Genomic DNA, 13282 nt, shown 5'->3' with positions numbered 1-13282 from the left:
CAATTCTCAATAATTGCATGACAACCACGTAGAAGGGTAACCTCATACACTTGGAGATCGTAACAACGTGTTTAGGGGCTGCAGTAACCACACATCGGGGGGCTTCGCCGTACCACTTCTCAGCCATGGTGGTTTTAAAGCGCATGAAGGGAAGTGTGAATACACCAGAGGAGCTCCGTAAGTGATGATAACTGTTTAGTAACAGAACATCTAAGTGATCATTCGTCATGAAATGTAGTTTGGCCCATTTCTAATGACTATGTAGCAGAAAACATGTCCATCCAATCCAAAGATAGCACTCTGAATAACATAACCTGCTTCCAAACCTGACAGACCACAGACTTGACACAAACAGCGGGAAAGTGGGTCAACGCTGAAAAAATAAAAAGAGAGCAGCCATTAAATGCAAAAAGGTGTGACATTTTATTTGCTTTTGTTTGTGCACACAACACAGGCACTAAGAGGCAGACTCATTGCTCATTTGTAAAGCACTTTGAATTGCCGATGTGTATGGATTGTGCTATATAAATAAACTTGCCTTGCATACAGAACATAAAGAGGCTTGGAGGAAGGAGCAGATTCTCAGGAGCATCACATACCAAATAGTTTTCTTTGAAAATTTCTGTACAGGCAGTTTTGAATAGATAAGCAGTACAAAATAAGCACATTTACATGAACTACAAACTGTACCTGGTTTAGACACGTCTCAGAGTCCCTCTGTGCGTTTACCTCCTGACATCCTGTGTATGTGTGAGCAAATGTTCATGATAGCTGCTTGTAGAAGGTCATTAGAGTACCAGCGGTCCCTCGTGAGCGTGCAGGGCGCTGGCTGGTCCTGTGGTGTAATTGCCACTGACACTTATAATATGAGCTGTGGGATGTGGCCAAGGAGGAGTTGTAGCTGCTTTTAGTACTTCTGGGAACACAGCGCCTCACACTTTTAAGAGCCTCTGTGTAGTCATCACACTTTAGTTCAGGAAAATGATGTATGAAATTGCAGTCATTCACTCACTTGCCATTAAAGTCACGAGTAATGAAAGGAAGTAAATGCAAGTGGTGTAAGTCCATTTAACAATTAGTCTCATTTCATTGATCTCTGAACTGAAGCTTTTTATGGATGTGCTCCACAATTATTTTTGTTTATTTGTCATCTGGAGTAAAATACGAGGAGCAAGTAACATGACCGTGTTTAAAGCTCCGGACATCTGTTTTATATAATATTCCTCACTGTTTTCCACTTGTGTGGCATATCTGACACAAACTGCCATAACTCATGACGATATTATGCACTTGCACCTAAATTATTTCCACCACCAGCCAAGCAAACTTTAAAGGGATTTCACTGATAGCAGCCACATGCATGCCAATAAGTTCAGCGTCATAAATCTGAATTTCTTTCTTCAACCATTTGGTGCAAACACCATAAAACACTGAGTCCCCACGAGGGCTTTTTGGTGCCAAATGTTGTAGCTAGAACATTTCAACCCTGTACCTCCATCACATTTTAAAAAAAACAGAACTTGCCATACATCTTTGTGGGGGTGGGACACATGCAATGCCTCCTAAAACCCCCCTCATCCATCTGGTGCAGCAAGAAGGATGTGATCCCTCACTGGCTTCCCATCTGCAGACACCATGAGTCAAAGGAGACACAGGCATCAAAGGTAAAGAGCCTTTCACCATCGTAGTAACAACACGGGAGCCTGTGGAAGCCAAGCCATTTACAACAGAGGATTAACAATATATTCACTTTTATTATTAAATTATACATCTATACAATAGATCCTTAATAAAACTGCAGCTATACAAATCATTAAGAAGAAGAAACCACGTGATATTACCCATTGCAAGAGAACCAAAACACTCTGAGAGGTATGTATTCATTCACTGATACTGGAGATCACATCTTGAGACATACTTAGATAACAAGGACATGCATAGATGGGGTCCAGAGGGTCGAGACCTCATCTTTAGACCATGCCACTCTCCTGTGTCCCTTTCAGTCATGTAACTTTTAGCCATGGAAGCGGTGAGGCTCCAGATGGACAGTCTTTCCAACCATCTGTCCGTCCATCAGTCCATTGGTCCGGAGTTGGAATCAGAGTGAAATACCGCCGCAATTGTTTGATTGTTTCCCTTTAAAATTTTGCTCAGACATTTATGATTCAGAGAGGATGAATTTTAATGGCTCGTCTAACCCTTGACTTCATGACAGCACACTAAAAAAACAATTAGCACATTCCTGTCAGCCTTTCTTTGGGCTCATCCCTTACGTTTCGCACGTTAAGCTCAAAGTACAGCTGATGTTGACAGCTAACCTGCCTAAGAGCAGCTGAAGCCAATGGATAATGAGCTAAATCTGATCATGTAGAGCTTTGCCTGACAAGCCCACCACAAGTGTGGCTAACATTGCTTTTCTCTGACACCACCTTTGGCTCAAACTTAAGTGTTTTTGCTCCACTAGTGGTAAAAAGCAAAACTGTCTCCATTTTCCAAACATGCTTTAGCTTTGCTGTGATTTTTATTAAAGGCTCGCAGGACACAAGAGTGACGTTTTGTCTTGTTTGTGTGTGTGTATATGGACATTTAGGCTCAACCAGTGTAAAATGTATATAAAAAGTATTCGGATTGAAATATATAGAAAACATCACATATCCCTGTAATCCAAAATAATACATAAACAAGGTAACATAGTGGTCTTTGTCTTAGTTGCAAAAAGCTCTCAGTACTACCGGCTAGTGCTGCAAAATAATGGAAAAACTAACATTTTGTACCAGTACTGTCTGAGTTTGTCACACACTGAGTCTCCACTGGCTCATAATACATCCAAGGAATATTACAGCCACAGACAGAAAGGCTCTCGCTCTCCTGCCTACTTGTCTTTTGCATATCACTGAGCTAGCACTTGAGATAGAAGCATCACAACATTAAACAGTGGTGCAAACTGACTCCAGTACTGTGACAAAGTAGGCTGTGACTAACACATTTAACCCCACAGTCCCAATAAACCTGCTGCTGCTGCGACCTTCGTGTGCTGGTTAAACACATCCTGTTCCAAACTGCTGCCCAAATGCAAAAGAACACCAAAGATTCGGTTTGGGAGCTCTGTGGTTTGACAGATTAGTATCCACCAGTATTTGCAGTGGTTTGTAGCCTGCTTATTACCGGCCATGTGCACAATTTGCTGGAATTCACGACTGCAGATTGATCGATAGCTACACCCCGTACTGTACGTGTCTGTGCAGGTGACAACTTTGCATTCATTTAAAAACTATAATCCTTATTTCTGCTACTCTCATGACTCTCAGAGCTATATGTGGATGAATGGTGTACAGTGCTTACTGGTCTGTGTATCATCCATTCAATCAATCCAAAAAACAAAACTAAATGAAAAAAGAAAGGTCAGAATCCAGTTTTTTCAGTTTCTGTATGCTTGAAAAAGAAAAAAAAAACCTTTGAACTGCATTTGTGAAATTGAAGATTACGGGAATTTTGAAGGAATTTGAAAAAATGTAGTAAAAGAGCTGTTAATAGGAGATAATAACCAGGTTCATCTGTGGTGGCAGACAAACTGATCACACTGATCTGTACTGATCACATAAACATAAAAAAAACACTATATGGGATCATGTGAGGCTGTAGCTGGATGATAGTCGCCTGGGAATAAGCAAATATTGCTCATTAGTAAATACAAACCAAAATCAACTTGTCCATGTGTGTGCAGTGGGTGCCTTAGGGACCAAATCAAAGTCAGAAATCAACAAATCCAAAAAAAATCTCTAAAACAGAGATTAAAGTGGTATTTAGTGTTGGTTTATCTGATTACCCACTTCAATATGAAAACAGGAGAACAGTTATTTCCCATTTCTGATGCTCAGATAAAAACAAAAACCCTTTTTCTGACCAGTATTTTGAGTGGTGGACTGAAGAGAATGATCGAATCAATGGATGATACGTGGACCCTTTCTCAGAGTAACAGACCTGCTGAGTGACAGAAACATTACTGAAGGTCTCTCCTGCTGTTGACGGTTAACTGGCAGCTGCTGCGTGCGACTGGGAAATTCAAATGTCTTGTTATTGTAGCGTGGATTGCAGAACTGAATGACCACAGGCTCCTCTCTATGCAAATGCGACTGCTGTTGTGCAAATCACACAAATAACTTCTAAAATGTTAAAATAAAAACTTGTATGCAAATTAGGCACTCATACAGTATAGGCAGTATTGTCCCCTTTTCCTCTTCTGCACCGTTCACCACCACTGGAAAAACAAAGACAGCAGTGAATGCGCGCATATATCTTACAGGCCCGGCCGAAATTTCCCGACTTGCAAGTACAATTTAGTGAGTCCCACTGAAATGTGGGAATATTCAGCATTTGAGGGTTTCAAACAAAATGTTTTAAAATTGTGCGCATTCGGGATGGACAGCAGCTTTCGCTCTCTGCACTCGCGGTGCCCCTCCGTCCGCCACTGCAGAACATTCATCTTTTGCTTTACACATTTTGCAACGACAGAAACAACAGCGGCTTGGTTCTGACAGTTTCACCAACATCAAATACACTAACAGCTGGAAAGATTCAGCCACTTGCTTGTACTGGAACATTACGAGAGTGGACTACAGGCTACAGGCTTTTGCAGTGTTCCTGAGAGACTTCCAGGGCACAGGGATGTTTTGTTGTAAGAAATCCTACAGCAGCAAGTCCACCTATTAGTCCTTTATAAGAGAGAGGTAAGTTTGTGGCTTAGGTCCAGAGAGTGCACACTGCAGTCAGATGTAGTACTCCTTCATGTTGTCTCTGACTGAGTTGTGGAGCTGCAGCTCTGTCCTGTAGTCTGTGTACATGCTGTGTCTGTTCTCCTCTTTGATGCTGCTGCTCCTCTGGGCGCGCCGCTGCTGGTAGAGGAGGCGGCTTATCACAGCCAGAGCGCACACAGCAATGAAGACGACCGCGGTGACCACACCTGAGAACACAGCAGGGGAGATGCATTAGTGCTTTCCAGGGGACAAAGCTGCCGGCCAGCGGTCATGTCATGTCCACCGGCTGGAATTAGATGTTTTTGGATAAAATATCAGTAAAGAAAACACACAGTGTTCTGATGTTTATTTCATTTTCTCTTTCTTTAACTGTTTGCTTCATGTCTGTCCTTTGAGCTGTAATAACAGAGAACTTTCCCCACTGTGGGATCAATAAAGTTCATCTTTATCTTCATGATCTGATATAAATGATGCATATACACATATACAGTGTTTTTGCATTACTTTGTTTAACACATCTTATTTTTTTAGTTTTAGTTTTTAAGCCCAAAATAAATTAGTACACAATTTTACATTACGTTATCTTCATTTGATACAAACCTGCTGCATCCTGTCACTCAATACTGAACATCACAGATTTGGGGGAGAACACAGTAAAGTTGGTTAACTTTGTAGTTCTAAACTGAAGCACATGCTGCTGGAATAAAAGGTCCAGAAATTAAACTCTATGTAAATATGTCTGCGGTAACTATGGAGGTCGGTCTCTGCTTTGTTCTACTTGTTACTTCCTTTATACATGTTGTTTTCTATACATGTTTATAGCGGCACTTTTGGAGGGAGCCTGAGATTTAAGAGCTCCATTACCAATGACTTAATTCTCTATGCTAAGCTAACTACCTGGTGGCTCTAGCTTCATATCGACAGTGTAGACATGACCGCGTCAGAGATCGTTTCATCGACCTCTCAGCAAGTAGCCAATAAGCATGTGTGCCACAACGACAAACTGTTGCTTTGACTTGAAACATGAAATCATGAAATTTCCAGTATCATCATCATGGTAACATCTGATGCTGCTCATGTGGGGATTCTTGAATCCTTCATGTTGAATTCCTGAATCATTGGTCTCTCTCTAATTAAAGAGTTTGGTCTAGACCTGCTCTTTATGGGAAGCGTCTTGAGATAACACTGTTGTGATTTGGCGCTATATAAATAAAGAGTGATTGATTGATTTCGTTTCGAGTTTGGGGCATCTCTGTTGTTAACAGCAACACAGTTTAAGTGCACAGAGAAGTAAAATGCAGAGCATTTGTTTAGAAAGCACACAGGAATCCTTTAACACCGTCATCATCAGCTGAAGCTTATTTTCTAACAAAACTGACAGTAATGAGAAAGAGCTTGAGCTAACACTGAGTTATTGAGAGACCAGAAAAAACTAATTATGAACACTAGATGCAAATGGAGAGAATGGCAAACAGCTGGGGCTCATTTTCAATTAGCCAAAGAAAAATAAACCAAAAACAGACCTGCTATTACAGCCAAATCCTTCTGCGCGCCGTTGCCACGCTGCTCCTTGTCTTTATTTGCTGTTACAGTTTGATCTGGAAAAACAGAAACGAGAAACAGACAAATTGCTAATGTCACCATTACATTAAAGATGCATGTGTGTACTTTGCTGCTGAGCTCTGGAGTTAAACATAATATTAATAATATTCTCTCTGTGCGGGCGCCAACATGTGTTTTCTCTGCATGTCTCTCCGGTTAAATGACTTTTAAATGTCAACATCATCTCATCATGATATCCTCCAGCCCTAATAGAGACGCTCGGCCACTCAAAAGCAGCCAGAGTCTGACCTGCGTTAAATCCCCATCAGTAGACGGTGGTGATGAGGAAGGGTTAGCTCATCTGAGTTGATCCATCGAATCAATGTCAAAGCGTACGATGGTGAGCGAATGTCATGAAGCTGCTAAAACAAAATGGTGAATCAGCCAACTTTGCTCAAATCAGCGCCTCAGCAGAGAATCCTGGAGTCTTTTTCCAGGACATGTTCTGTTGTGGTTTTCTGGTGCATATTTACTTCTGTTGTGGCAACATGGCGTTGGCTAGAGGCTACAGGCTCACTGGCGCTGCCTCGTCCTCCTCTGAAGCTTTCCTGCTCTTGTGTGGAAACATTAGCTGCTGCACCTTATTAGAAAGCTGTAACCAGAACTGTGTGCTCCATGTTTGTGTACCTGCTCACACAAAAACAAACACACAATTGTGCTGACACAAATAATTGAGGGAAAAAAGCTTGAAAGCATAAAAAGACATTTGTGTCACTGTTGAGATGCTGTTGACGGCTCCACTGGTAAAAGTGAAATTGCATCTGTTCTGTCAGACAGACACTGGAGAGTGCAGCTGGCATGTGTCATGTCTGGATTAGACAGACTGTGATTAACTAAATTCACAAGGCACTACTTACATGTCAGTTTTAGAAGGAACATTTGCACAAAGCCTGAGACCTCCTTCACAAAGGAAAGTTAACGGGTCGGCAGTTTAGCACCAGTTTACAGGATCAGATCAAAACGTCACTTATATGAAATCTATTCTATATCAGGAAACAGCCCTGGAGACGGATCCTCTCATTGTCGAGGGAGTCCCAAACAAAACGTCAGAGTAAATGAGACATAACCAAAGACAGCACAACACAGGAGAAATGACCGATCTGTAGATTAGATGGTCATAAAGGAGCAGTGACAGCATTAGTGAAAACACTGGCGACTTGGTTTAAGAAAGAAGAATCTGACTTCTGGGGAACAAAACATTGTTTTAGAAGAATGAGGAGAGTTTAAGTTAATGCATTTAGAAATGAATTGATACCAGTGGAATGGACATGCTGCATAAAGATGGAGCCACTTCAGTGTATCCAACACTGTGCAGTGACAAAAGGACAATCCAGCAGTCTGTTATGCAGAATAATGAGGAAGGAGATCAGTCTTAGAGAGAGACATTGTTTCCCAGAATGACTAACATTTATTGTAAAGCTGAACACCAAAGTATCGTGTTAAAGTCATTAGATCTCCTCTACGTGATGCTCACATGGACAAACAGCTGGTCACTGTCTCCAAGCAACACAGCTGCACATTTCTCATATTTGATGTGCGACAAAACACCCACACTCATTGTTTTCGGTGTGAAACAACACACACTGACTCTGCTCTGACGTCCGTCGGTGCAGTGTGTCTAATAGAGTCTACGGGCTCCAGTCCGACGTGACAGAGTGGACGAGAAAGAGGCCAAAAAACTACACAGACACAGCGAGCACTTGGAATCTTGGCCAAAACACAAAGAAACTAATTAGGGCAGCAATCAGGGCTTTTTTTGGATTGTTGAATAATGTGTTAAATTAATCGTTAAGTCTGTGAAATGTCAGTTAATAGTGAAAATCCCCTTCCATAATTTCCCTGGGCCGTCTTCTAATAGCTTGTTTTGTCAGTCACTCATTCAGCTCAGAGATATAAAGAAAAACAGCAAATCCCCACATTCATGAAGACATTAGTGCTGAATGAATAACTGGAAAGACGAATTGATTCCAAAGATGTTTTGTAATCCACTAATGATTAGTAGACAAGTATGAGGGGGGCATTTTGCACTTATCACCTTTTCCTTACTTGATTCTGCAGGTGTGAAGCAAACTGTGCTTTCAAAATCCTCCAACTTAGTAAACACTGAAATGTTTGTGTGTCCCAGCGTTTGCTGCTTAGCATGGAGCTCAGACAGAGGCCTGTCCTGTGGAGCAAGTTAAACAGAGCCAGGCTCTCCGAGCGTGAGCGTAAAGATAGCTCCTCAAACCCTAAAGTCTCAGTCAGATAACAGGTATCATGAAGTTGGCTATCAACCAGCTCTGCGAACTCTGTGAACTGCTTCAGGCTCTGAGTGTGTTACATAAAAGGAACGTTTGACACATCATTTGGCTCTTCTTCCACACAAAACCTCCAAATGTTTTCTCAATAAAGACTGAAATAAGTCAGTTCAGTCAAGAGGAAAGGGTTGTTATAATGGAGGAATATGAAGAATATAAAAATGCTGCAGAAGAATCTAACGTATTTATTTTACCACTCAGTCCTGTTTATTTCTAATGCATCAGCAGCACACAGCTCTTTTCTAACACAGCATATTTAACCATTCAGGTCTGACTCGGTCCCAGAACGAAGGAGTCGAGGAAATCACTTTAGTTTTAGGCCAAATTACAGTTAGATGAATTGTATTGATTGAACATTATCTGTGATAAATGCCAATAGACTAATTGGTTTTCTTACTACGTGGCTGCAGCAGCAGCAGTGGGAAACGGACCAAGCATGAAAAGCTGATCCACAGTTAGTTTGCATTTGTTTAGATTAATATTTAGAAAAGATATAGTTCGATTTTCTGCATCAACAACTGAACGCTGTTGGCTCCTGTGACAATACGATGCTGTAACTGCATGGCTTTGGTTGGTGACATCACCAACGTGAACTCAGTTTTGAACAGTGAACAGTTTTGCTTTATGATTTGCATAAACAGTATAAGGTCTTTCCTCAGCGGAGAATCTGAGGGGGGAAAAGAGGGCAGCGCTTTAACCCCGGTGATGTGGCCAGTTTAAAAGAGAGGCTCCTTCCCGACAATGAGGAGGAGTGTTTTACCTTGCAGTGTGTGTGAGGTGGACTCTGCCAGTGCTCCACAGTTGGACTGGACCAACGGGCCGCGGATGGTGACCAGCGAGCTTCCTCTGTTGGTCAGTGCCGCCTTCAGTGGCGCCACGTGATTGAACTGGACGGAGGAGAGGCAGCCGATGAAACCTTTAGAAGCTGCCTGCGTTACGTCCTCGTTGAAGTTCTCTCTCCCTGCACAGATACAGATGCAGACGCTGGGTGAAAATAGATCCTGTTACTGGTGGTGTCAGGATACGATTAATGGTGAGAACAGAACTATCACAACAGAGGTGTGACTGGGGAGGGTTTCAACATCAGCACAATTTTCTCAACATCCTGAGAGGACTTACTGGTGACTTTGCCCAATGTCAAGGATCTGATTAAGATCAGCTCTGCATCAGATGACAGTGTGTACTTTGTGTGGATGTCCTGGTCGATCTGGTTGAGTGGAGAGAAATCAAATAACAAGCCAATTACAAGAAATCTAAACCGAGCAGCAACAGCAGCACATTTCAACACATCATAGATTGAGCTCCGTGTTCTCCACAGCTTCACACAGAACCATATCCGCCCACAGTGAGCTTTGAAGTGATTTCAGTGTTTCACCTCTGCACTCCCATGCTCAGTCAGCTGCATCACTTAACTTGATGATCTGCGTTGTCACCGTTTGGCTCCAGCTCCGTTCCCGCCCCCCCAGGCCTTAGCTGCCATCCTCCATCCGTCCACCAGATGCCTTCAGACTCTTCACTCCCCACCACCTCCTTCACTCGTCAGCCTCTTAGTTCATTGACTGCAGCTCCTGACTGTCTGTTTTCTGTTTCCTGCCCTGTACCTGAGGCCCTGTCTGCCTGCCTGGCCCACCTGTTTGACCTTGTTTCATGATTACTAGACGTTGGATTCCCGCCTTCTCCTTTTTGATGTGTTTCGCCCGTGTTGGACTGCTGCCTCCTGCTTTTGCCTCTCGCCTGCCTCAGTATCCTCTGCGCCTTTTTGGACCTTGATTTTTGCAATAAAAATCACTGAACTGCACCGGCTCTGCCTCAGAGGTCTGCATTTGGGTCCTTTCCTACCATCCATGACAGGCAATAAAACACTGCAGGACTCTGATGACGTCCTCTGCCTACAGTGGTGCATGTACAGAGCAGCTGATGACCCAGCTAAGAATAAAATTCATTACAGTGGAAAATTGATTTCAGCGCAACCTGTCAATTAAGTGTTTGGATAACAAGTAGAAATTAAACTGTGGTTCCTTGCTGGTGTAATAAATCGTCTCATTGTACAGAATTAGATTTATGTGGCACATTGTACTGTTAGTTCAGATATGTTGTCATGGCAATTTCTTTTTCTTTCTTTTAATTGCTGATAGAGGTGATAGAGGCAAACACACATTACATATAACCAGAATCCAGCTTTAAGACTGACAACAGTATTTACTCAAGGTCCACCTCCTAGCCTTTTAGGGAGCTTTCAGCCACATCGAGCAGTCTTCATCAACAGATGGAGCTTGCTCAGTTGTAATCACGTGTAGTAATTATGGAATTTCAGACATTGGATGGCAGATGGTCCACTATACAGTCCCTGCCAAATCCCATCTGCTAATGAGGACTGCTGGGTGAGACTGAAAGCTCTGCAAAAAGCTAGTAAGTGGACCGTAAGTTAAGTTCATTGCGTCAGACTATGAATTCAAAGGTCAAGGATGAACTTTTCACTCCAGTGGTTTTGAGAAGTTTGACGGCGCAGATTTCTGTTTTTCGATTTGTAGGTCAAAAACTTGTGTAGGTGTTCAGCTCGGTGCTACATCCGAGTAAGAAGGGCAAAGTTTGCTGCCATCTGGATTCTATCTTACTTACTGTAAATGTTATTTGCTGAATGTTCAGATTGAACACTGCCCACGTCTTTAACGTCTCTCTTCTCATTGAGTCTTAAAACTCTCAATGAGAAGGTGGCCTGCCCTTTAGCGAGGCGTAAGTCACTACTAATATTGCTGTCAAAAACTAGCGTGAAAACTGATTAAGAGCCCGGAAAGGAAACACACCACTCAATCTTTATCTTACACTGCACTATATGAAGTGCTCGTTGCTTCCTGCATTGTTGCTGCTGAATAAACTCAGTTCTGCAGAAAAGTTACATTATCAGCATAATTTGAGATGGAGGCTGCCTGCTGCACATTAAAGCATTGCATTACCCCTGATCCATAGGAACCGTTAGTGTGCTGGTCCTGTCCCGTTACAACACACTGCCCCTTCAGAGAAGATACTACAGAAAGGAGACGTGTGTGACAGTTTACATTATGCATTTATTGCTCCTTATTCAAAAAGCCAAGGTCTGACAGTGTCCTGGCTTTGAGCACAGCTGCAGCTTCACGGCTTGGCTGTAAATATGGTACATAGTCTGGACTATGGCATTGCTTAGCTACACGTGTTTGAACCCTCTGTCAGATACAACAGATGTGTTAACAACACTTCACAGAGTTCAGATCCCAGCATGCCCCTTCACTGCACACACACACACACACACACACAACCACTGCATTTATTTAGCGTCATTAGAAAACAAAGAACAGCCACTATGTCTGCCGCCAACATCACAGCAAAAGCAATGACGAACGCTGCATCCTGGCGAGAGTCCTGGTCAGAGCTACAGCCTGTCTCAGACAGCCTGGGCAGCAAGACCTGCTCCTGAACCACCCACAGCTCAGGGTGCACCCACTCGCACTGAGAACCAGCCAGCGGCCGTCTACAACACAGCAGGGCTGAACAATTCATCGAAATATTACCAAAATCGCAGGAGCTGTGATCAGTGTGTCAAGACATACCATAAAGAGTGAAGCACTGTGGAGCTCCAGAATCACATCATCAGGGGAACATGCTTGTTTGGTATATAAACTGGGACTCATATCTGTCAGAATAACTGCAGTGTGATTTTGTTTGCATTCTTCACAATCATAAAAAGCCTGCTGGTGTTTCTGTGCCGCTCACCTGCACATAGAGGTTTTTCCCCACTCGGTGGATCCTGATTCGATGGAGTCGCCCGTCTGCCAGGTTACTGAGGGCGGGGCTGAACATGTCTGGACTCCTGTCTGTCTGAAGGTGGTACCAGATCTGCAGATGCCCTGGACACACAGCATGAAAAGACATGGAGACCTTTAGACCTTGAGGCCACTGGAGAAATCCCCATCTGAGCACTTTATGAGAGGCACTATTGTGCTCAGTGCTCAATACAGATTTAAAAGCCACAGATTCAGTCCAACGTATTCTACTCTAATGTGTGTACATTACATTATAATGCCAAAGCGGGGAAGAGAATACACCTCTTTACTGAAATGAGATGGCTGCTTATTTATAAATAGACAGCTACATTTAAACTTCTTCAATTGCCTGGAGATCTTTATCTCATAGCTCTTCACTCCCACACTGAATAAGTCAATATGTGCTCAGTGTTCCTCCCCCACACACAATCGCTGCCAGATCAAAGAGTCAGAAAGATATGCATTGTCAAGTGAAGCTGGGTCAATATTACAATTCCCGGTCTGCAGGTGAAGGGCTTTGTGTTGTGATTGACTTCAAATGGGAGAGTGCTCCTGTAGATGAAGGTCACTGTGGATGAAGTGTGTCCTCTGCCCTTCAGTGTTTACACAGACCTCTGCAACACGAGCAGTCTGACACTAACTCAAAGAGTGTATCAGGGCTCTGACTCGGGCTATCACTGCATCAAGATGTCACTCAGGATCATACTCGGAAGTTTGCATACAGCTTAAAGACCGATCTGTGGGCCTTTCTGGTGTCAGAGGCTAAGAAGTGCTGTGCAGACAGTTGGTAACCAGAGTTCAGAACTAATGTCCTGAAATGTTCTCCAAACTT

The 13282-nt window shown here is 42.9% G+C and overlaps 1 protein-coding gene across 1 annotated transcript in view; it reads right to left on the bottom strand.

Annotated features, from left to right (window-relative positions):
- Positions 1-4766: 4766 nt before the first annotated feature.
- LOC139208700 (contactin-associated protein-like 5) overlaps positions 4767-13282 on the bottom strand; it is a 52391-nt gene continuing 43875 nt past the window's right edge. The window contains exons 20-24 of the mRNA XM_070838428.1: positions 12401-12534; positions 9773-9860; positions 9414-9614; positions 6278-6352; positions 4767-4960 (exon numbers count right to left, since the gene is read on the bottom strand). Of these exons, the coding sequence (XP_070694529.1) occupies positions 4767-4960; positions 6278-6352; positions 9414-9614; positions 9773-9860; positions 12401-12534 (692 nt within the window). The remainder of the gene's footprint in view (positions 4961-6277; positions 6353-9413; positions 9615-9772; positions 9861-12400; positions 12535-13282) is intronic.

The sequence above is a fragment of the Pempheris klunzingeri genome, chromosome 10 (genome assembly GCF_042242105.1).
Source record: "Pempheris klunzingeri isolate RE-2024b chromosome 10, fPemKlu1.hap1, whole genome shotgun sequence".
Taxonomy (NCBI): Eukaryota; Metazoa; Chordata; class Actinopteri; order Acropomatiformes; family Pempheridae; genus Pempheris; species Pempheris klunzingeri.
Note: the sequence above shows the minus strand (reverse complement) of the source record. Positions and strands in the feature narration are given on the sequence as shown.